Raw genomic sequence first — 23,389 nt, 5'->3', positions numbered from 1 at the left:
TAGACCGGTTACATGAGTTAAGTTCTTGTTGGAATTTGGCAGATCAAAGTCTTTTTTGTTTCTAACTTTTCTGACTGAGGGTTGTTGGGGATTAATGGCTTTGTGCTTAATTATATAAGTGAGAAGGTGATCACTTAGGTCATTGTTGAGGGTACCAGCGGTGTACAGTTGGGGGTGACTATTTATGAGTACCCAGTCAAGTATGCTTTCTTTTTGGTTGTGTTAACCTATCCTAGTAGAGGTGGATATGATTTGTGTAAATGCATGCAGGTTGATATGGGTAGATGGGGATTCTGAGGAAGAGGTGCCCCAGTCTATGTTAAAATCTCAGAGTAGTAGGGTTTCGTGGGGATAATGACATGATAGCCAGTGCAGGATGTCTTCAAGTGTAGTTACATTGCTACCTGGGGGAATATGCATGCAGATGATATTAATGCATTTACTTTGTTTAGTTGCAATCTAGTGGCAAGAATTTTGGAGTTATTAATCTGAGGTGGTTATATTATATCTATGGTTACATTCAACAGTACAGCTACCCCACCCCCCCTTCTTGGTAACACGATCCAGCCTGTGTATGTTATACCCAGGTGGTAACACTTCCTTGTCTGTAGTGTTGGGTTTTAACCAGGTTTCAGATAGACAGAGAATCTCAGGGGAATGACAGCCAGGAGTGCATGCAGTTCATGCACCATGTTATTAATACTTCTAATATTGAGATGACAGGCTAGGAGAGAGTTAGTTGGTCTATTGAGTGTAGGTTTGCAGCTTAGGTTACAAGTAGAGGGGGTGTGTATTTCAGAAGTGGATGGGCCAGGGTTGGGGTGAATATCACCACCAAGTATAAGGCTGGGTCTGTACTTAGTGATAAGCTTCAGGATTTTATTTATAAGTTTGTAGTAGTGTCGTGGATCTAGGGCTAATGTGCCAGGGGTTGGTGTGTCGACAGAGTGAACAAGACGTTGAGCAGGACCCAGTATTATATTATTAAAACAGATAAGCATTTTCGAGCCAGTTCTGAATGGATATATGCCTTTAAAACCTTTATTAAGGGGCGCAGGCCCCATTATTGACTTTTATTGGTTAATTTTTAAAACAGATGATATAAGTGTTGTTTTATAGATCTGAAGAAGAGCAGTGGCTCGAAAGTGCTTAGCTGTTTTAATAAAAGTTTTATTTTGCCAGTCGTGGTGGCTGCAGTGGATTTTTATACTTTTTATACTATTTTCTGACTAATAGTAAATCTGAAATGCAAATACCCATCATTATTTACTGAATTCAATCATCAGTTACAGAAAACAATTTTTATGAGGAACAGATCAAAAATGCAAGGCAAAAATGTGGACAGTTGAGAAGTATGCTACTGTTTTACCAAAAAAATAAACTGTCTGAAGAATATACTTTATTCAAAACTACTATGAGAGGAAGAACAGAGAAAAGATGAAATGAACTTCCCTTGGGCTGTTCCCTCATCAATTTTACCAGGTAATAACTAAAGTCATTTGCACAAGAAGGACCATACACCTTAGTAGAATTTGGGATGTTCAAAGACTACTGCAGATCTGCTAGATGACAGTGTTGTAAAAAAAAGTCAAAACTATACTCCAATTAGGACATTAAAATATCAGATTTTTATTCTAGCTAACAGAGGTCAGCAAACCAGCATGAAGGCTCACATTATTGCAGTACCTGTAAAATGTGGAAAGTCACCCCATCCTCTATAAGACTTCAGGAATATTTAAAGTTGTATTACCCACTAAACCACTATTCTGCCTACGATGTTACAGCTCCATTGCCTACACTTGATGTTAACCTAAGCTCTGAGCTGTTACTGAGCTGCTTCTGCACCCAAGCGCTACAGGGAAGAACTCCTTCCATCTTTCCATCTCTATTTGCCTACTGTGTGACTCTGAGCAACTCACGTAACCAGACAGTACTCATGGGTTGTTCCTGAAAAGTGATACACAAACACACACTCAAATATATATATTATGTACACACAAATACACACCGAATAATGCAGCAATTCAGTGCTATGAAACTACCATGTGCTCTTAAAGTGTCGCTGAACTGCTGGAATCTACTGTTTTATGGTTCCCATTCCTACATTTATACAGATACAAATGACTTTTATGAATCTTGCCATTACTGTAAATATTTTATGTTTTTGTGGACTTTTTTGTATTATGTTCCAATGCTTTATTTCCTGCACTGTCATGTTCTTCTGATATTTTTTTTAATTCCAACTCAACTATGTACTCTAAACTGATATATTTGACTTAGGTCCCCCAGGATTCTACTGAAAGTGGGGTTTGCTCAGTCAAATGTTTACAGTTATCACGTGCAAAGGCAAACTAGTAAACAAATGCATTTGCATCATAATAACCTGATTTAAAAAAGAAAAGCGCACACATATAAATAGTCTCAATTCGTGAGAATTTGTGAACTTTGCTGCTTGGTTCATCACAGTACAGGAAAAACATTCCTGTCACAGCATATGATCCTCCAGTGGAGAAAAAGATAGGAGGGAGGATACAGTCTATCCTTTCACATACGATCCCACACATGATCAAGAAACTCCAAGCAGATGAAGATGTCTTCTAGAAAGTGCTGAAGACAGATACTATGAATGGCTGTGAAGGTAGTATTTCTTTACAAAGATTAGAGACACAGAACAGAGGATTTGATATTACTTGTTTTTGGTGTGCTGCACTATTACTGAGACATCTGCAACAAATTTCTAGAAGTGGAAAAAGACTGAATTAAATATACAGCCCTGACAGGATTTCTATCAACTTTCACAGCACTGATTTCAATTAGACATTTCAGACTGGAGAAATGTCACTGTGCAGCTGAACTGTGACCACTTGTGAAAACAGTTTAAATATTAACATAGGCATTCCAGACGAATATTCTTTTTGAGATGTGGCAATTGATGTGGGAACACCTATCATATTAATTAACTACCATTCACAACTTCTTTGTCAAGGATCAGGACAGAGAATTTAAAAGTACTCATGTCAGTTAATAGATATCAGCTAAAGAGTTGATAATTACTAAATCAAAACTGAAAAAAAGCACAAAGGAAGAGGTAGCAAAACAAAAGTGTTCTCTTGCAAGGGGCAAGCTTCCCTGCTTTATTCTTCACACCCTCTCCCCTTAATTAACGATGTTAACTCCACAGGTCACATCTGTGGAGGAAAGGGCAAACCACTTTAGAAATAAAACGCATACCACTGCAAAGTAATTGCAGCTCTTTGCTGAACCAGAACTAAACGAAAATAAAAAAAAAAATACCAACAAACATAAGTAGACTTTCCAAATCCTCAAAACAGTACAGCAATATTTTACATAAAAATCTGTCTGTAACTTAACATCAAATATCAGTCTTTAAAATGATACTAAATGACCACAACACCCATCTACTTTGACTAAACATTATGCCACTGATCTTGATTTAATTAAACTAAATTCCATTAAACTGGACTCAGCTGACCTACATGCTCCTGCCATTCATTCTAGCAGCTGATAACTGTGACAGCAGGGTTCGATACCACCTGTGCTACCACATGGAGTCAATATGACACTGAAAGCTTTGCTCTGCAGTAAAAAAAAAAATATGCAGAGCATCTCTGGAAAAAAATATTACCAGTCAAAACAGTATCACATCTAACTACTGCATATTATAAATGAGATACAAGACCTGGATATGGAATCTTAAGAAATGGAGAGTAGCAAACTACAGAGAGAGAATAAATAGAATTTGTGGAAAAAACGCATGCAGAGTAATGTTCAGAATGAGAAGTGAGGTTTGAGTGAAGGTGGGAATTGAGAAATTTATGTAATGTTGGAGTGAATTATAATTGTTTAAAAACATAATACATGTATAATGCAAGAAAATGGAAAAATGGTTTGTTTTCTTTTTTGTTACTATATGTGTACCTACTGTATGTCACTGTCTTACAATGCAAGAATTTAATGAAGGTGTTAAAAAATTGGCCTAACCTAATATATAACCTGCAGATAGTACAAAACCACAGCAGACACAGGTTGACCCTTGCTAGGAATTAAAGTGAGTTGTGAATGTGTTGATGAGACTGCTATCTTATCATCTTTAAGCAATCTTGTTTAGTGTACAATTAATCTGATTTCAAAGCAATGAACTGCTGAGGAGAGGAAAAGCCACATCTTGCCTATAATACCTCAGAGAAGCATCAGTCCAGACCAGGTAACAGCAGAAAATATACTGTGGAGACATCACTTTGACATATGCAAGTAAAATGTGATATTCCTCAAGTCAAGTGAGGTTTCAAATGGGTCAAAAGGAAGGGCATGCCACCTAAATAGTGCAGCAAAGGGGTGGCTGAGTACTCTCATCCCTTACTTGGTTATAAGAAAGAAGAATCTGTTTGGGCTGCCTACGAAGAGCAGCATCAGCTAATTCAGGGCAGATTGCATTTAAGGAATTCTTCATTTTTAGTTTATTAACCAGATTAGTCAATCAGCTGATTTAAAGGCTCCTTTTCAACTATGACCAAGGCAAAGTAGTGGACAGTATTAGAAGTAAAACGTCAGGAGTCATAACTACATATGGATAATTTCCTTTAGTAGTGTTTCAGGATCAATACAGATCCACAAAACTGATGCAGACAAAAACCTATTAAAAATCCAGGGCAAGGTGGGGAGACAAGCCCCCACAACAATACAGATGTTACACCTCTTCTCCCATTTTTACGTATAAGGTAACAGCAGCTAGAAGGAAAAGGAACATTTTGTGGAATTCTTTCAGTAATAATACAGGTCTTGATGAAACAACTGAAGTTAACATAGGAGTTCTATAAGGTTCCAAACAACCACATAATGCTAAAATCATGGAACACACAGTTTAACATAGTATTTAAAATAAAATTCTGAAGTATACACAAAGCAGTCAAAAACATTACTTTATAGGAAAAATATAATTCTAAACTTCATATTTTTTAGTAATTCTATAAAACTAGCTGTGTTAGAGACACCTAATACGGGACTATCCAGGTAAATACAAAGTAAATGGAAAACAAGCTAGTTACCAGGCTATAATTAATACCACACCTTTTGACCACCTAACCTGGACCAAAACACTAAAGGCGGAGTTGTGTCCATATTCATTAAGGATATCCACACTTCCAGGCTAGTTGCTCAACATAACCCAAACCTAAAACTACTGTTCAATCTCAGCCTTACTACAGGATATGTACCCAAAGAGTGGTGTACAGCAACAGTGGTCCCTCTCCACAAAGGTGGTGCCTCAACGGATCCTGGAAACTATCGCCCCATAAGTCTCACTAGCTTGGTCTGCAAAGCTATGGAAAGGATCATCATGGACCTTATAAATAAAGATATTGGGGACCTGCAGACACTGGATCCTACCCAGTTCGGCTTTGTTAAGGGCAGATCCTGCCGAACCTGGTCGATTTCTTTGAAACAGTCACCAAGGCCATTGACGAGGGGAAGGTGGTCCACACAGCCTACCTGGACCTCGCAAAAGCCTTTGATACAATACCCCACTCGGGCATTATAGATAAGCTCACCAGCTTAAATATAAACCCCTATGTTACTAGATGGGTTGCAAACTGGCTCAAGGACAGAACCCACATGGTTAGAATAGCTGGAGCCATGTCAGACTCCAAACCAGTTACAAGTGGCATCCCACAAGGCTCAGTCCTGGGACCTCTCTTGTTCGGTATATATTTCTCGGAGGTACAGGCCAACATGGAAGGACTGTGGCTGACCAAGTTCGCAGATGACTGCAAACTGGGTGCCATAATAGACTCTCCAGCCGACACAAGCATCCTCCAAAAGGGCCTCATAGAAACAGACAACTGGTGCCAGAGCCATGGCCTCAAGCTAAACGCCAAAAGTGTATAGTCATCCCTTTGGCAAAACAAAGTGCCCACAAATTACCACATAGGTGGTAATCCATTAAGTACAGAAGAAGTCATTAGGGACCTGGGGACCCAAGTTGACAGCAATCTCTCATTTGACAACCACGTGGCCAAAGTGGTTAGAAAAACATTTTATATAGCCCACCTAATCATAAAGGGATTCACATCTAGATCAGGGGAGGTCATCATGCCTCTTTACTCATCCCTCATCAGGCCCATAATTAAGTACAATGCCCCTTTTGGGATGTACCTTACCAGACACCTGCAGCAACTGGAAAGACCCCAAAAGTACCTCACCAAGGGGATCAAGAGGCTCAAACAGATGCCGTATGCTGCCCGGTTAAAGAAACTCCAGCTCTACTCAGTGGCATACTGCCTGCTCAGAGGCGATCTGTGCCTGACGTATAAAGCCATGTCCAACCCGAATTAATGGACATGCTGCACCTCAGAAAATCCAAATCCCATTGAGCTACGCGCTCGAGGGACTTGAACCTCAGCACTGAAATAAATAGGACATGCTGGAGGGACAGATTCATAACCCAGAGGCTCCCTTCACTCTGGAATAAAATCCCAGTCCAGGTTAGGCAGAGTCCCTCATTGACTCTCTTCAAGAGGAATCTTGATGAGTGGGTGGGAGATCGTAGGTTTACCCCGGGTATCACTTCTGTGTCACTGTTAGACAGAGGCACAGTATACTAACCTTGAAAAAGGGCATAGAAATGAATTTAATATGGGTGGCGAAAGCAATACACACTCTGGCTAGGCTTATAAATGCCCTAGGGCAGATAGCCTAGTATGAACCTATGAACTAGGATGAACTGTTTATGTAACAAGGAAAGGAGCAGGCTAGGTAAGACGGGTAAATCCTTATCTGCAATTGAATTATGTTCGAGTTTTTATGAGAAATAATGAGAAATACCTACCAGTACTCTCAACACCACACTGTGCACACTATGAACATGTGCAATATAACACAGCAAAACAATCTGCCTTTCCTGTTTTAATCTCAGCTTGTGAGGCATCCGTCTTAATTCCTACATTTTTTTTAAATACCCTAATGTGAATATATCCTAATCTTAAATTGAAATGTTGTTAATATTCATAAAAATCAGTACTGATTCAGTTTTTGATGTTTGCTAAGAGTGCTCTTCTCAGCACTTTCAATGCACCCAGAACTTACTTCTTTTGTGGTTCACATTGGATTACCTGCAGTAGTTGAATATTTAAATACACTTGGAAACACTTTTTTAAATCAATTGCACTTACAATGACTACAACTCTCTCGGCATCCTTGAACTATATCGCTCTACTTCATGCTTGCATGTCCTGGTGCTGCATGAATCTCAGAATGCAGGATAGACACTACAGTCACTAAATGTAGACATTTAAATAATTAAATAATTTAAATAATGCAGTGTCAGAGACCTGGTTCAAGGCTCCAGAGAGCACCCCTGCATTACCAGGCTATAATTAATACCACACCTTTTGACCACCTAACCTGGAGCAAAACACTAAAGGTGGAGTTGTGTCCATATTCATTAAGGATATCCACACTTCCAGGCTAGTTGCTCAACATAATGCATCCGAAATTATCCAAGTGCAACTAACACTGGGCAAGACTGCAATCCAGGTTGCAGCTTGCTACAGATCCCCCACCATGTCCCAGGATTCCCACTTTTCATTTCTTAAGATACTGGAAAAATATTAAGGTACAACCCAATACCTTAATTATGGGCGATTTCAACTACCCCACCATCAACTGGGAAAACTACTCATGTATCAACTCATTCACTCAACGTTTTCTGGAATTCATAAATTCCAACGCCTTGGATCAGCTTGTCCTCAACCCCCACCAGGGCCAGCAATATCCTGGACCAGGTCATTACCAATATGGGTACCCAATGTTCCACGCCGGAGGTCAACTCCTCGCTGGTCAGATCCAACCACAAGCTAATCACACTAGACATCCATATCCTACACCCACTACCCATTAAGGAAACCACCATCAAAAACTACTCCAAAGCCAACTTCATGCTTCTTAAGACAGAAGTGGCAAACTTCACAACACCCATGCAGACAGAAAACAGAGGTATGACTGCTGAATCTTACACAAATGCACTGTATAAGTACATACAAGAGTGCAAGGATTGTGCCATCCCCAACAGAACCAAGATGCTATCCTCCAAAAAAGGAAGCCAATCTGGTGGTCCCCTCCCATAAACAAACTCTACAACAGAAGGAAGAACCTGTTGCAAAAAAGAGTAAAATCCCAAGATTGGAGGAACTCCCTGGTCAGCCTCAGCAAGAAATTGAGATCCCTCATAAAATCCTCCAAAGTCAGTTATGAAAATAAAATTGCCACCGATTCCAAAGACAACCACAAAGCATTCTACAGCTATGTCAAGAATCTCAATTTGCTCTGAGCTACAGCACAATAGCACTACATATACAGAACCAACCGATATTGCCAGCATCCTGGCAGATAGGTTCAGTGCTAACTTTACCCCCCTCTCACCCTCCAAAGGGCCCATATTAATACCAGAAGAATGCAAAGCCCCTGTAATCACAGATGAACAAGTAAAGACTACACTCTTCAAAGCCAAGATCACAGCATCCATGGGACCAGACAACATCCCAGGCTGTGTACTGCACGAAATACAGAATGAACTGGCACCCCACCTAAGTACCATGTTCAATCATAGCCTCACCTCAGGCTATGTGCCTACTGAATGGCGCACAATGGTGGTTATCCCACTCCACAAAAGGGGGTGCCATCACGGACCAAGGAAACTACAGACCGATTAGCCTGACGAGACTGGTCTGCAAGGCCATGGAACGTATCATCTTGGAGCTTATAAACAAAGACATAGGTAACCTCCAAACCCTAGACCCCACTCAGTTTGGGTTTGTAAAAGTAGATTATTTTTATTTGTTTTATTTTACATTTGTTGACCAGGCTAGTCCAACTGGATACATGTCAATTTTCAGTACAGGCCCAGGAGATGAGCTCCATTATGCTAATTGATTGCAAAGTAATAATGATAACAATGAATTACAAAAAAGGTACACCACAACAATATACTAACAAAAACAATTTACATGAGTATCTGAATACAAGATGTGTTGGCATTATTAAAAGAGAATAAAAAGTAATTAAAGGGGTAATAAAAAGAACATTTCATTCAGTAGAAAGCTTAATACTCATCACAGAGAAGGCTAGCAAGTAATATCATATTCTGAGAGTTAACCAAGCACACATGGTTTTAAGTATCTTTCAAATTCTACAGTCCAAGTGAAAAAGTAGCAAATATATACACGGTAGAGGAGCTATTTTGTGGGTTTGTACTCTGGGATAATTTCTCAGGAAGACTAGGCTAGAAACAGCATTCAGTAAGCTAGTGGTCCAACTAACTGAGGTCAGGAGAGAGGTATGCCCACAGGCCAGAAAAAGAGATAAGAACATGGAAAGAAGGAGGTCATTAGTCAGGGTTAGAGCATGGACATAGCCAGTGAGTTTTAAGGAATGTTTTTAGTTGCTTCTTGAAGAGTGTTGTTGAAGAAAGAGATGATAGTTCTCTGGGAAGCCTGTTCCAAATTTTTCCCACACAGTTAGAAAAAAGACAGTCACCTGATTTATTGTTGTTTTTATGGGTTGCTACTAGTAATTTATTAGCTGAGCGTAAGGTTATGAGATTTTTGTATGGGGTGATAAGGCTGCAAAGTATTGGAGTATTGCTGGGATGATGCAAAATTGTTTGGATGATAGTAAGTTATTGTAGTAGTAGCTGATTTTGCAGTTCCAACCATCCTAGCTGTTTTAAGATTTTGACAATGGTGGGTTCTAAATGGGGAGCCAGTGGCAAATTTGGCAATGTTACAATAGGAGGTTGCCAGTTCACTGAGGTTACTTTTGGATAAATTAGTATAAATGGGGGAGGCATATAGGAGGGTAGAGATAAGATGAGTGTGGGCGATGGTAGTTCTAGCTAAAGAAGCGAGGAAAGGTTTAATCCTATAAAGGGAACCTAGTTTTCTATTAACTGATTAATGGTTAAGCTAATGTGTGAATTAAAGTTAAGGTTGTGGTCAAATGTTAGACCTAAAAGTTTCGTGGTCAGATCAGGTGCTATGAGAGTGCCATTATTGGATGTAACTGTGATATTGATAGGGGAGAACTTTTGTGTTGGGAGTGAACAGTAGCAATTTAGTTTTTGTAGGGTTTAGGAGGAGACAGTGTTGAAGGAATCTGTTTTCTACTATGTTAAATACTTTTTGGGTGATGGGACCAGAGTTCAGCAGAAGAGGGAGCGGTACAGATTAATGTGGAATCATCTGCATATTGTATGCAGGTGGCTTGAGGAAGGTTAGCATTTAGACCATTAATGAAAATAGAGAAAAGGAGAGGTCCCAAAATAGAGCCTAGAGGGACACCAAGGGTAATAGTGAGGTGTGTGGATAAGTTATTGTCCCAGAGGACTGTTTGTTGTCTATTTTCTAGATAGGACTTGAACCATTGCACTGCCTGTGTGTCCAATGAAAGTGATTTAAGTATATTTATCAGTAACTGATGGTTAACCATACTGAAGGCTTTAGAGAGGTCAATAAAGAGAGCAGAGGAAAGCAGGTTGTTATTACGATTTTTATTAATGCAGTCAGAAAAGAATAAGAGTGCAGTGGTAGTACTATGGAATGGCCTAAAGCCATGCTGACAGTCAGCTAATAGGGTATTTTGGAGAATATGATCAAATAGTTGCCGGTGGATACATTTTTCCATGATTTTAGCTAAATCTAGATCATGTCTACTAAACCTGATTGACTTCTTTGAAGCAGTCACCAGAGCCGTAGACGAGGGCAAGGTAGCGCACACAGCTTATCTTGACCTCACCAAGGCTTTCAATACCATCCCCAACTCTGGAATTATAAACTTACTAAACTGGCCATAAATCCCTATGTCACAAGATGGGTGGCCAACTGGCTCACTGACCGAACCCACACAGTAAATGTAGCCAAATCCATGTCCGACTTCAGACGAGTGGAGTACCACAGGGTCCGGTCCTGGGTCCTCTTCTGTTTGGCATCTACTTCTCTGAAGTGCAGGCCAACACAGAAGGTCTTTGGCTAACAAAGTTTGCAGATGACTGCAAACTGGGAGCCATAATAGAATCACCTAATGATGTAGACATTCTACAAAAAGGCCTCACAGAGATAGATGCTTGGTGTCAGTCAAAGCCTCAAGCTCAATGCCAAGAAGTGCACTATCATCCCCTTTGAGAAAAACTCAGTACCCATGAACTACCACATAGGCGGTAGCTCATTAAACAACAAAAGTGTGATAAGAGACCTCGGGACACAGGTGGACAGTAGTCTCTCCTTTGATAACCACATCGCCACAGTAGTCAGGAAATCCTTCTATGTGGCACAGCTCATCACAAAAGGGTTCTCCTCTAGAAAAAAGGAGGTCATTGCTCCTCTCTACTCATCCATCATCAGACCCATTATAGAGTACACTGCCCTGTTTGGCATGTATCTCACAAGACACCTACAACAATTGGAAAGGCCACAAATACCTCACTAAGAGGATTACTGGCCTCAAATAGATACCATACGGAGACAGTCTCAAAAAACTCCAGCTCTACTCTGTCACATATCGCCTACTCAGATGCGATTTCTGCCTAACATACAAAGCTATGTCAAACCCAGAGCTGTCGGACATGCTACACAAAGAAATTCCAATCTCTCTGTACCACACGCTCCAGGGACCTAAACCTTGTCACCACAATAAACAGAACATGCTGGAGGGATACATTTCTGTCCCAGAGACTTCCCATACTCTGGAACAAACTATCCATTCATGTCAAGCAAAGCTTCTCATTGGCTCTCTAAGAAAAAATCTTGACGACTGGATTGGAAATAAAAAATTCACCCCGGGGATCACTTCTGCGGCACTGCTCAACAGGGGCACAGGAAAATAATTTTCTTGGGTGGCGAAAGCCAGGGAACCTTTTTGGCTAGGCTTATAATATAGGCCCCAGGGCTGACAGCCTAGTGCCTCCCTATGAACATATAATGAGTCTTCTGTCATTTTTTCTTCAAGTAATATACGTTTTATTATTGGCTCTGATTTCTTAGCTGTTGTTATTGGATGATCCAACATAATCATTACTTTTTCAGTTTTAGTCTTTCCTTGTGGATCACATTTCCAATGTGTCTCAGCTACTGCTATGTTGTAACGTCTTTGGAGTCTCCAATATAACCGCCTTAAACATTTCAGTAACAATAATGTCAGCCATAAATATATCACAGGTAGCAACATAATATGCAACTGTTTTCTAGTTCTGTGCTGCATAGCTTGCCTTTACCTGTACCTCTCACTTTTTCTATGGATTTTGTTAACCAGCTGATTTAAAAGTCCATTATCTTGAAGAACTGTCAATATGAGTTGGGTTTTTTTTCAATCTTTTTTACCACATGGTCAAGAGCAAGGGGGAAGACAGCAACCAAGTATCCTAGAGATACTTGCCCAACTGGATTGGGATGGGAGAATAGCAAAAGACAGATTCAGAATCTAGAGATCCAAATGATAAGGTGGCTCTTCAGAGTGACAGAGCCATTACAGGAAATGTTACAGTTGTATGGTAATACTCAGGTGTTACGTTGCCTACCACACATCTGTACTTCTATCACAGACAAATGGAAATCACCAATACAGTAGGGTAACCACAGCCTACTGCAGGCTTCATACCAATAAAGAGGGTAGTTAGGAGCAAACCAAAGAACAAACCTCTCAGCAGCACCTATTTTGGAGCTATGTACCTATTTTCAAGCCTGATTTACCACCTGCACACAATGTACCTATTGTTGGAGATATGTTCCTGTTTTCAGACTTAGTTTACCCCTTCACACAACTCTCTGAATCACAGTCTCATCACACAAGATTTTTGAAGCTATTTAGCACACAGAAAAGCACACTACAAATCCAACATATTACTGCATCGATAATCTAAAGAAAGAGAACCCATATCTTATATTTCCCATTTTCAGAAACATAAACAAAACACTGTGAGGTACATTTTTACAATATTACTCATTAAAGTGTACAGATCTTACAGTGTCTTTGATAACAGGCTGATACTTTCAAGCCACTTTTGTCCCTCTCAGTTTTTAAATGTGTTTCTGAGTAGTACTCCATATTCCTACTGGAAGTTGGGAGAATTACATACAATTTTGTATACAAATGTTGTGCTAATTAGGTGTCCAGATTTCTGGCTGGATATACCTACTTTTTAAGGCACTCTGTGCCTATTTTCAATGTTTGCAGGCTGAGAGATATTGCAGATACACACCTGGAGATACAGGAGTATTGGGGCTGTTCAGGTCAAGCAAAGTAGTTAAGTTAGCTACAAAAGGCATAAAAATAAAATCCAATATACTGTATTTCAAAAAGAAACCAACAAATACATTTTGCAACCCTACAGATCCTGTTCAGATTCCGATATGAGGAATGAAAATGTGGAGTATATTAATTACAGCGGCTAGTGCAGCAAACGTGTGTGTGATTGCACTTCTATGGGTTTGCACATACTACTAGAGATCCACAGAAAAGTTCTGCTTCTTACAAGGTAACCTAATCCCTCTACCACATTCAGCACACTAAGTGAAGCTTACGATTTATTTACAACTAGCACTTCCTAGGTGACTACTAAAGATACTTTAAACATTATGACTTTTTTTATTGTTTGTTTGCTTTTTAAATAATGTTAATATGTGCATAGTGCCTCATACTGTGACTACAGTGCTAAACAAGGTATGTTTGCTTTTGACATCGCAGGTAGAAAAGAACAAAACTGTGAATGAAAGCTACTCACCAGCAGCATCTTCCAAAGATCGTAGGGGAAGTACAATTGCTTCCAGGCGTTTTTTTAACTCATCTTTCAAATACTGTTCTCCAACCAAGGCAGAAAGCTCCTCACATAGTATTTGGCAGGCCTCGACATCTTTCTGCTGCTGTTCTAAGTCAGATCGTATCTCACTAGTCTCTTCTAGCTGTTGTTTCACTGCATCTGGCTGTGTGCTGATAGGACCCTGACTGCTAAGTCTTTGCCCAATTGCCTTCACTCTTTCAGAAAGTAGCTGCAGAAGGTCCTGGTACTCAGTGCTCTTAACAATCGCTTGGTCAATCTGCTCAGAGCGGGTGCTAAGGCGTCCTGTCAGTTGATTCCACTTATCATTGACTGCAGTCAACTGATCTTGTATTTGTGAACAAGAGTGGGAGATGTCCTCTGGACTGGACAATATTCCTTCTGCAGACTGGTTCAGCTGTTCATACTGCGGCCTACGAGTTTCAAACTCCTTCAACATAAACTGTTAAGAAACAATAAAATATATTTGTGTTAAAAGGAAACCAAACAAACAAGTGTCAAGTACTATATCAAAAGTGCAAAACAAAAGTAATTTGTGCTATTAAGTATGGTTTACCCCACAGAGAAGTAAAAAAAACAACAAAAATGCAAGAAGCACTGTTAACTGTTACTCTATGTTGTACTCCTGTACAAAAAGCAAACAGCTAAGACTTAACCTCACATAAAAAGCATGTCTAGGCAGAACTTTAAGCTTACAGCTTCCCATCTCCTGCTGGTAGGTAATGCTGAAGGATGTTTTCACTCTCAGGACAGTATCAGAGCAAAGTAGGTTATCCAGTGTAGATTATAATATGGGTTAAAATAACAATCTCCCTGGAAAAAGAAGTGCTTTCAAGAAGGTCATTATCTTAAAAAAATATCTCAGCATAATACTGCTCAGTAAAACATCATTAAAGTATATTCTTTAAGCAAAGCTACAGTTAAAATAAAGCACTTCAAGGATGCACCATGGGGAAGATGGAGCTCAATTTTAACTCGTACATCATCTCTCTCCCCACAAGAGCTGTTCTTCTGTAACAATACAACTTTCACAGTTGCATTCTTAAATGAAGGCTGGCAGTACAACCAGTAATTAATGAACTGTGATTGAACTACATGCTATCTTGGGTCTGACTTTTGTGAATTCCACCCACATGCTGTACGACTCTCAGCAAGTTACTAAATGAGAACAATGATCCAGGGTTAACTCACAGAAAGTCGTTTTTTATGCCTAATGGATCTCATCCATTAAAAAAGACTAAATAGTAAGCTACCAACAAAAACATAAATGCAATAAAAAATCACCATCAAACTGTGCTTCTCAGTGCAGTATTGAAGGTAATGAAGAGACTGACTTTCAAATATTAATAAGACAGGCAGCAATACAAGTTTCTTCTAACTTTATAATATGCAATGCCTTTTCTTTCCTTACTTTTAATGCACAATTTGTTTCTATTTCTCCCATTCTTCACATTTATAAAGAACCTCCTTTACTTGTTCTTTTTCTCTCTCTCTGGTGCTCTGCCTCTCTTCAAACAATCTTCATCCAAACCCTTCATGCTACCCTGCAATTCATTTAAATTTCTCTGCAAAAGGTTTCAAATATTTCAAAATATGTCCAATGTGTAAGCAGAGAAGATGTGGTCAGTACAGTTCAGTGAGATGTCTGTTTGTATGAGTTATACCTACTCTTAAATATGCACACAATCAATTTTTTTCAAATATGCATTCATTAAGGGAAACAGAATGAGGACTCTCCACAACTGACACACAGACACATATACATATATATGTATGTATGCAAGTATCTGTGTGTGTATATACATACATATATATGTATGTATGTGTGTGCGTGTGTGGGGTTATACATACAACTAAGAGTGTATATAAGTGTGTGTGTATATATATATATATATATATATATATACATATATATATATATATATATATATATATATATATATATACACATAAAAGAGAGGTATGAACACTCATTTTAACTATCAAAAATGAATAAAAATACATTTTTAATATGACATATACAGTCTTTGTATCTATCCCCTCCTTGGTGAGTCTGCAACAGAGTTCTTCCTCTCTTCCATTCTTCTTCTTCTTTCGGGTGTTCCTGTTCGAGGTCACCACAGCGGATAATTTGTTTCCATTTCTTTCTGTCCTCTGCATCTTGCTGTCACTCCAACCACCTGCATGTCCTCTCTCACCACATCCATAAAACTTATTTTAGGCCTTCCTCTTTTCTTCTTACCTGGTAGCTCCATCCTTAGCATCCTTCTCCCAATATACCTGGCATCCCTCCTCAGCACATGCCCAAACCAACGCAATCTCGCCTCTCTGGCTTTGTCTCCAAACCATTCAACCTGAGCTGACCCCCTAATCCTGTCCATACTCGTCACACCCAATGCAAATCCTAACATCTTTAACTCTGCCACCTCCAGCTCTGATTCCTGCCTTTTTGTCAATGCACCGTCTCTAACCCATATAACATATCTGGTCTCACTACCCTCTTGTACACCTTCCCTTTCACTCTTACTGGTACTCGTCTGTCACAAATCACTCCTGACACTCTTCTCCACCCACTCCATCCTGCCTGTACTCTCTTCTTCACCTCTCTTCCACACTCACCATTACTCTAAAATTTGATCCGAAGTATTTAAACTCATTCACTTTCACCATTTCTACTCCCTGCATCCTCACCATTCCTCTATCCTCCCTCTCATTCACACACACATATTCTGTCTTAGTTATGCTGACCTTCATTCCTCTCCTCTCTAGATCATATCTCCACCTCTCCGGGTTCTCCTCAACCTATTCCCTACTCTCACTACAGATTATCATCCGCAAACATCATAGTTCACAGGGACTCTTGCCTGACCTTGTTCGTCAACCTTTCTGGCACCATTGCAAAGAAGAAAGGGTTCAGAGATGATCCTTGATGAAATCCCACCTCCACCTTAAGTTAATCCGTCACTCCTACAGCAGACCTCACCACTGTCACACTACCTTCGTACACATCCTGTACCACTCTTACATACTTCTCTGCCACTCCTGACTTCTTCATACATTGTATGGATCTGTATTAACAGTTCTGATGAAGTCTCATGCCTGGAGTGGCAAAAGTGCTTAACAGTTTTTCATGCTGTTTATGATGGATTTTATTATTTTTTAATGCACTTATTTAAAACTAATATGTTGGTTGCATGTTATTTGAAGTCTACCTGACCATTTTTCCTGTCCCTGAGTACCTGGTAGACACTACGTGAGCCTTTGGTGTTGTTATGCATTTTAATTTGGCTGCACGGATGCACACTGTAGATTACTACTTTCTAAGAAGGAGAATCTCGGACTGTCACAAAAGCTCTGTGGAAATGACTTGGTCTCTGGGCACGATCTTTTATGATGGAGGACATAAAAGCTAGAATATGTGGCCATCAAGTCACAAAGTCAGGAAACCCTTATCATTTGGATTAGCACTTTAGTCAAAGGTTCACTCTGATTACCACTACCCCTCACTAGTAACCCTAGGCAGGACTGCTGGGCAAGTGGTGTAATCCTTTTAATCCATCTGGCCAGAACTGAAAAATGGGTAAGACCTTGGGTTGCTCAACTGTCTCTCTCAATCTGCAAGAAGGCTACTTCTTCCTTGCGGTTGGGGGCTGTCAAGACTTAGAAGAAAAGGTGGAGAGGCCAGAGGGTACAAAAGAAGGTTCAGAGATCTTGAACAGTGGGAAGGGCCTGCTTCCATTTCAGTAGACCATCCAACAGGTGTGATGAAAGCTGGTTGAATAAAACCTACCCTTGAAGTGGACATCAAAGATGGACTTCCTGAGCTTCTCCTTAAAGTTGGAAGTGGACATTCATGATTGACTTTCTAAAGTCCACTTTAAAGGTGGACATTTTCAGTCAGAATATCCTAATGCAGACATCTGCCTGAGCATAATGTCTTACCTATAGCATAAATACAATCAACATGATAGCATGTAAAGTCTTACCATTGGAGAGGCTTATTTGCAGAGTCTTGACCCGTCATCCTTCAGCCCAAACTCAGAGCAACAAAGTTTTTCTTGAGTCTTACACATTAGCATGAATCTGGACAGGTTACAGAATGATGGCTCTAAACCCTATTTGGCAGCAAGGAGGAAAAGAATATCACCTTGCTTCCACTAAGGCATTTGGCAACTCCTCTGGTTACAAACTGCTGTGATTTCTGAACCTTGTGCAGGACGGAGATCATCACATGAGTCCAGGCAAGAATATCTGGTGAAGATATAACTGCACTCAGCTGGAGGCTTACAAACAGCATCTCCTTTCTTGAAAGCTGCAGAACAGAGTCCAAGTGCTTACACACTGCAAATATAACATCCCTGATAATGGGCTTCATAAGGAGATAACCCAAAGCTTCTCCCATCTATCTTACCCATACATTTAATTAAAGCATTTCGGAGAGGGGGAGGGGAAATCCATGTTTGACTTCTTAAGTCTCAGTTTTTCCAAAGAAAGGGGTCAACTGCTGAGGAACTGCAGGAAGAAATAGAATTTAATGTCTTTATCTGTGTCTGAAATAATGGCTTCGGGAACAAAATACTCTGTATGCAGGAAGATGAAGGGAAACAAGTCTTTCACCCAGTAATGCAGAAGTGTGCAAGGATGACATATACAGGACTCAGGCATGGGAGTGTACTAGGCAACTGCCTACAGGAAGGAGGCACTAGGTGGAAAATCCTGACAAAGGATGCATTTCCACAACTGTTTGGACATTATTCTACCACCCTACAAGCAGCTGCAGTCTTGATGGACTATGGAGAGATCCAAAAAGAAAGAGCTTGGTCCCAAGGCGATCACTTAACTATGGCTAGGTAACTGAAGAGGCTTGCTAGACAAGATCAGGCCAGCCACATACATACTCTGGATGATCATCTAAGATAAGAGTAATGTTTATTTCCTGGCAAGAACTCTACTCCAAAGTGGGAGACGCAGTGTGCCTCCTCCAGGTCACCAGCATCTACCAAAATGGAACACAGGTGTGAGTTTGAGTCCTCACTATTCGAGTAGAAGATCTCGATGGGAACCAGAGTGCCATTTCTGAAACAAACATAGCTCCAAAGTATGTTTTTTTTTACTTTTGATTGTGCCCCAGCAAAGATCTTGGGCTGTGTGGGGGTCCTTCCACTGATCTCAGATACTCTAGGCACTTTCTACCTCGGTCATCTTCCGTGCAAAGATGTTGGAAAGACATTTCCCACTGTCATGTCTATGGAGGACCAGGGTGAAATACTTGCAAGTAAAGCAGCGCTTCATATCATGTTTTTTCTCCTGATGAGAGCACAGAAGACAATACCAGTGGAGGTCCTAGCTCACTCTCTGACAGGCACTTAACACTTTGTTTTGTACTTCAGACACTAAATGAGCAACCTTTTCCATGACACAATCAGGATCTAAAATGTGAGAATTGCACTAAAGAAATGACACACTCCAGGACATGGGACAGTCTCCTTAGTGGGGTGCACTATATCACGTGTGCCAGCATATAAAGTTCAGCCTCCAAACTTAGAAGTGAGAAAAATGCCGAACTGAAACAGAAGAGATGCTGAACCTGTCATCTCACCCAGCAGATCTTTGATATTAGATCTTTAAGTTATTGTTAACGCTCACCTTGGTTTTTTATTAGTTACCAACTGATCTGCACTCATAACAGAAGCAAGAATAGACTTGGCAATTTGCTTGTCTCCTGTCAACAACAGTATATTCATATTAAAATTAAAAAAAATACAATACCAGTGGAGGTCCTAGCTCACTCTCTGACAGGCACTTAACACTTTGTTTTGTACTTCAGACACTAAATGAGCAACCTTTTCCATGACACAAGGCTCCTGAGAGCACCCCAGCACTAACAGGTTTCACCTCATATCATACGTTCCGGCCCCAAAATCCGGACAACACCAAGAAAGGAGGGGGGGTGTCCATATTCATAAAGGACACCCACACCTCAAGGTTGGTGGCAACGCACGATGCATCTGAGACCATCCAGGTGCAATTAACCATAGGCAAGACTGCTCTGCAATTTGTAGCATGTTACAGGCCACCCTCTCAAACTCAGGAACCTCACATGGCCTTCCTGAAAACATTGGAGGGGATAAATGTATCTCCAAACACCATCATACTAGGTGACTTCAACTACCCTAATATAGACTGGGAACACTACTCAAGCCCGAACACTCTAACCCAAAGATTCCTGGAGTTCATAAACTCAAATGCCATGGAACAACTAGTCACCATCCCCACAAGAGGTGAAAACATACTTGATCTCATCATCACGAACATGGGATCAAAATGTTCAACACCGAAGTATATCCCTCACTGGTGAGATCAGATCATAAACTAATCTCGCTGGAGGTCCTCATCCCGCCCCACCTGAAACAAAAAAGACCACAGTGAAAAACTTCTCAAAAGCCGATTTCACACTTCTAAAAACTAGTGTGGTCTCCTTTAAGGCCCCTGAGCCAGTGGTAAACATTACTCAAACCGCTGAATCACTTACAAATGCCTTCTACCAGCACCTACAGGACTGCATGGATCAGGCAATCCCAAACAAAACTAAGACTCTCTGTACCAAAGGCAAGCGTCCAGTCTGGTGGACCCCAGCCATAAACAAGCTCTACAACAAAAGGAGGAAGCTACTACAAGATAGAGCAAAATCCTTGAAAGGTAAGACACCTTTGATCATTATAAGTAAAAACTAAGAGCTCTCATAAAATCATCCAAGGCAAATTTTGAGAGAAAAATCGCCAAGGACTCTAAAGACAATCATAAGGCCTTCTTTAGCTATGTTAGAAACCTAGGAGGAAACTCCCAGATATGCTCAGAATTAGTTCAAAATGATGTGAAAATTACTGAACCTACACACATTGCTAACATACTGGCTGACAGGTTCAGTGCAAACTTCTCCCCTCCCCCAAAAGGAGAGATATCTATTCCAGAGGATTGTAGCCCCCAAACATCTCCAACGCCCAGGTGAGAACTGCCCTCACTAAGGCAAAAAACACAGCATCCATGGGACCGGATGGTGTCCCCGGCTGTGTGCTTCATGAACTCAACGAGGAATTAAACCCACAGTTAGGACAGCTGTTTAATCTTAGCCTCACCTCAGGATACGCACCAAGGAGTGGCGCACGCGACTGTGGTCCCACTTCATAAGGGCGGTGCCTCCACAGACCCTGGAAATTACCACCCCATTAGCTTGACAAGCCTTATCTGCAAAGCCATGGAGAGGATCATAATGGAACTCATAAATAAAGACATAGGGAACTTGCAGACTTTGGATCCAACCCAGTTTGGCTTTGTCAAAGGCAGATCCTGCCTCTTAAACTTGGTTGACTTTTTCGAGACAGTCACCAAGGCCATTGATGAGAGAAAGGCAGTCCATACAGCCTACCTCGACCTGGCAAAGGCCTTGACACAATACCCCACTCAGGTATCATCGAAAAACTCATCAGCTTGAATGTAAACCCATACATCACAAGATGGGTTGCAAACTGGCTAAGCGACAGAACCCACAGGGTCAGAGTTGCTGGAGCCATGTCAGACTCAAAGCCTGTCACAAGTGGTGTCCCACAGGGCTCAGTCCTGGGTCCACTCTTGTTCGGCATCTACTTTTCTGAAGTACAAGCAAACACAGGAGGGTTATGGCTGACAAAGTTTGCAGATGACTGCAAACTGGGCCATAGTCGAAAACACATCTGACACAGATATCCTCCAGAAGGGCCTCACAGAAACGGATAACTGGTGCCAGAGCCATGGCCTGAAGTTAAACGCCAAAAATGCATAGTCATACCCTTCGGGAAAAACAAGGTTACCCCTAGCTACCATATAGGTGACAATCCACTGAGCACAGAAAAGTCATCAGGGATCTGGGGACCCAAGTTGACAGTAGTCTTCGCTTGACACTCATGTTGCTAAAGTAGTTAGGAAAACCTTCTATATCGCCCACCTGATCATGAAGGGATTCACATCTAGATCAAGGGAGGTCATCATCCCCTGTACTCATCACTCATTAGACCTATGATTGAGTACAATGCCCGTTCGAATGTATCTGACCAGACACCTGATGCAGCTTGAAAGGCCCCAAAAGTTCCTCACCAAAAGGATAAAGGGTCTCAAAAATATGTCTTATGCTGCCCGACTGAAAGAACTCCAGCTTTATTCAGTCTCATACCGCTTGCTCAGAGGTGACCTGTGCCTGACATATAAGGCCATGTCAAACCCAGATTTGATGAATATGCTTCACCTCAAAAAATCTAGATCCCTCAGAACCACAAGGGCGGGAGACTTAAACCTTGACACGGTTATAAATAGAACGTGCTGGAGGGACAGATTCATCACCCAGAGACTCCCTATGCTGTGGAACAAAATCCCGGTACATGTGAGGCAGAGCACCTCGCTGGCCTTGTTCAAGAGGAATCTTGACCAATGGATGGGAGATCGCAGATATACCCCAGGGATTACTTCAGTGTCACTGCTTGACAGAGGCACAGAAAAATGATAGGCATAGTTTTTATTCAAACTAAAGGGGTGGCGAAAGCCACATAACTATGGGCTAGGCTTATAAATGCCCTTGGGCAGATAGCCTAGTATGAACCTATGAACTGTTTTGGTTGATATTTATCAGGTTCATTAATTTCTACTGTTGTGTGTTTTGCATATAGATATCCAAGACTTAGCATTTCATTAATAACTGCACAACGTGTACTCTGTACCTGCACCATGTCAAGGCAAATATTAACAGTTAACTAAAATGGTAAAACTGTCAAGGATATACTTCATATACTAAACTACAACATTCTTCTGCTCATGGAGAGGGATATCTAAAGAATGCTTGCTGTGTTTTGAAAGTCTCAAATATGACTTTTAACACTAGTATCACTTAACCCTTAAAATGTGGTCAAGCAAGCATCATAGATGTGCCCTTTTTATAGAAGCCTGAAAGGAGAAGAAAAGCAGTGGCTACCAAACTACATTCTACCACCTGGCATTAGTAGGTAATGGGCCACCTTAGAATATTCATATCCCAAGCAGAAACCTTCTTGAGCTGAAACCTTGTAGCTATCTCTTTATGCACCAATTGCTATAATCCCCAAGATGGTAGGCTAAGCAAAGATGCTTCTTACCTGTACTTGCTGCTTTTGTGCATTTAGCATGTTGGGATCAATCGACAGAGGTCCCAAAACACTCATCATCAGCTCCTTCTCAGTCAACCAAGGGTTAAGCTGTGCCTCTGCAGTTTGGAAAGTTGTGAGGTGACCAACTGACTTTTCCAGCTTCTGTTGACGCTCTGCTGTGACTTGATTTGCATAGGTCCACTTACTGCCTACATATGAAAAAAAAAAAGAAGATTGTGTATTTTTGCTGAGTTTTTCATTTTTCTTTATTTAAAGCTGGACTTCTACAAGGTACAAACATATATTCCCTAATGTTTAAATACTTCTTTACCATTTTATAAAGCAGAGGTAGGCAACCTACAAACAATGGCAATTTCATTAGTGGACTCCAGATTTTTCA

At 40.7% G+C, this 23,389-nt stretch overlaps 1 protein-coding gene across 1 annotated transcript in view; it reads right to left on the bottom strand.

Moving 5' to 3' along the window:
• The window catches only part of LOC122792184 (microtubule-actin cross-linking factor 1-like), a gene marked incomplete in the record, with an annotated part of 3,579,694 nt that overhangs the window by 1,565,385 nt on the left and 1,990,920 nt on the right, over positions 1-23,389 (bottom strand). Inside the window, 2 exon segments of the mRNA XM_044059907.1 lie at positions 13,787-14,282; positions 22,999-23,198. Coding sequence (XP_043915842.1) covers positions 13,787-14,282; positions 22,999-23,198 — 696 coding nt within the window.

The sequence above is a fragment of the Protopterus annectens genome, chromosome 1.part2 (assembly GCF_019279795.1).
Source record: "Protopterus annectens isolate FY-2018-M chromosome 1.part2, PAN1.0, whole genome shotgun sequence".
In the NCBI taxonomy this organism is placed as follows: Eukaryota; Metazoa; Chordata; order Ceratodontiformes; family Protopteridae; genus Protopterus; species Protopterus annectens.
The sequence above is the reverse complement of the archived record's forward strand: the minus strand, read 5'-3'. Positions and strand labels throughout refer to the sequence as shown.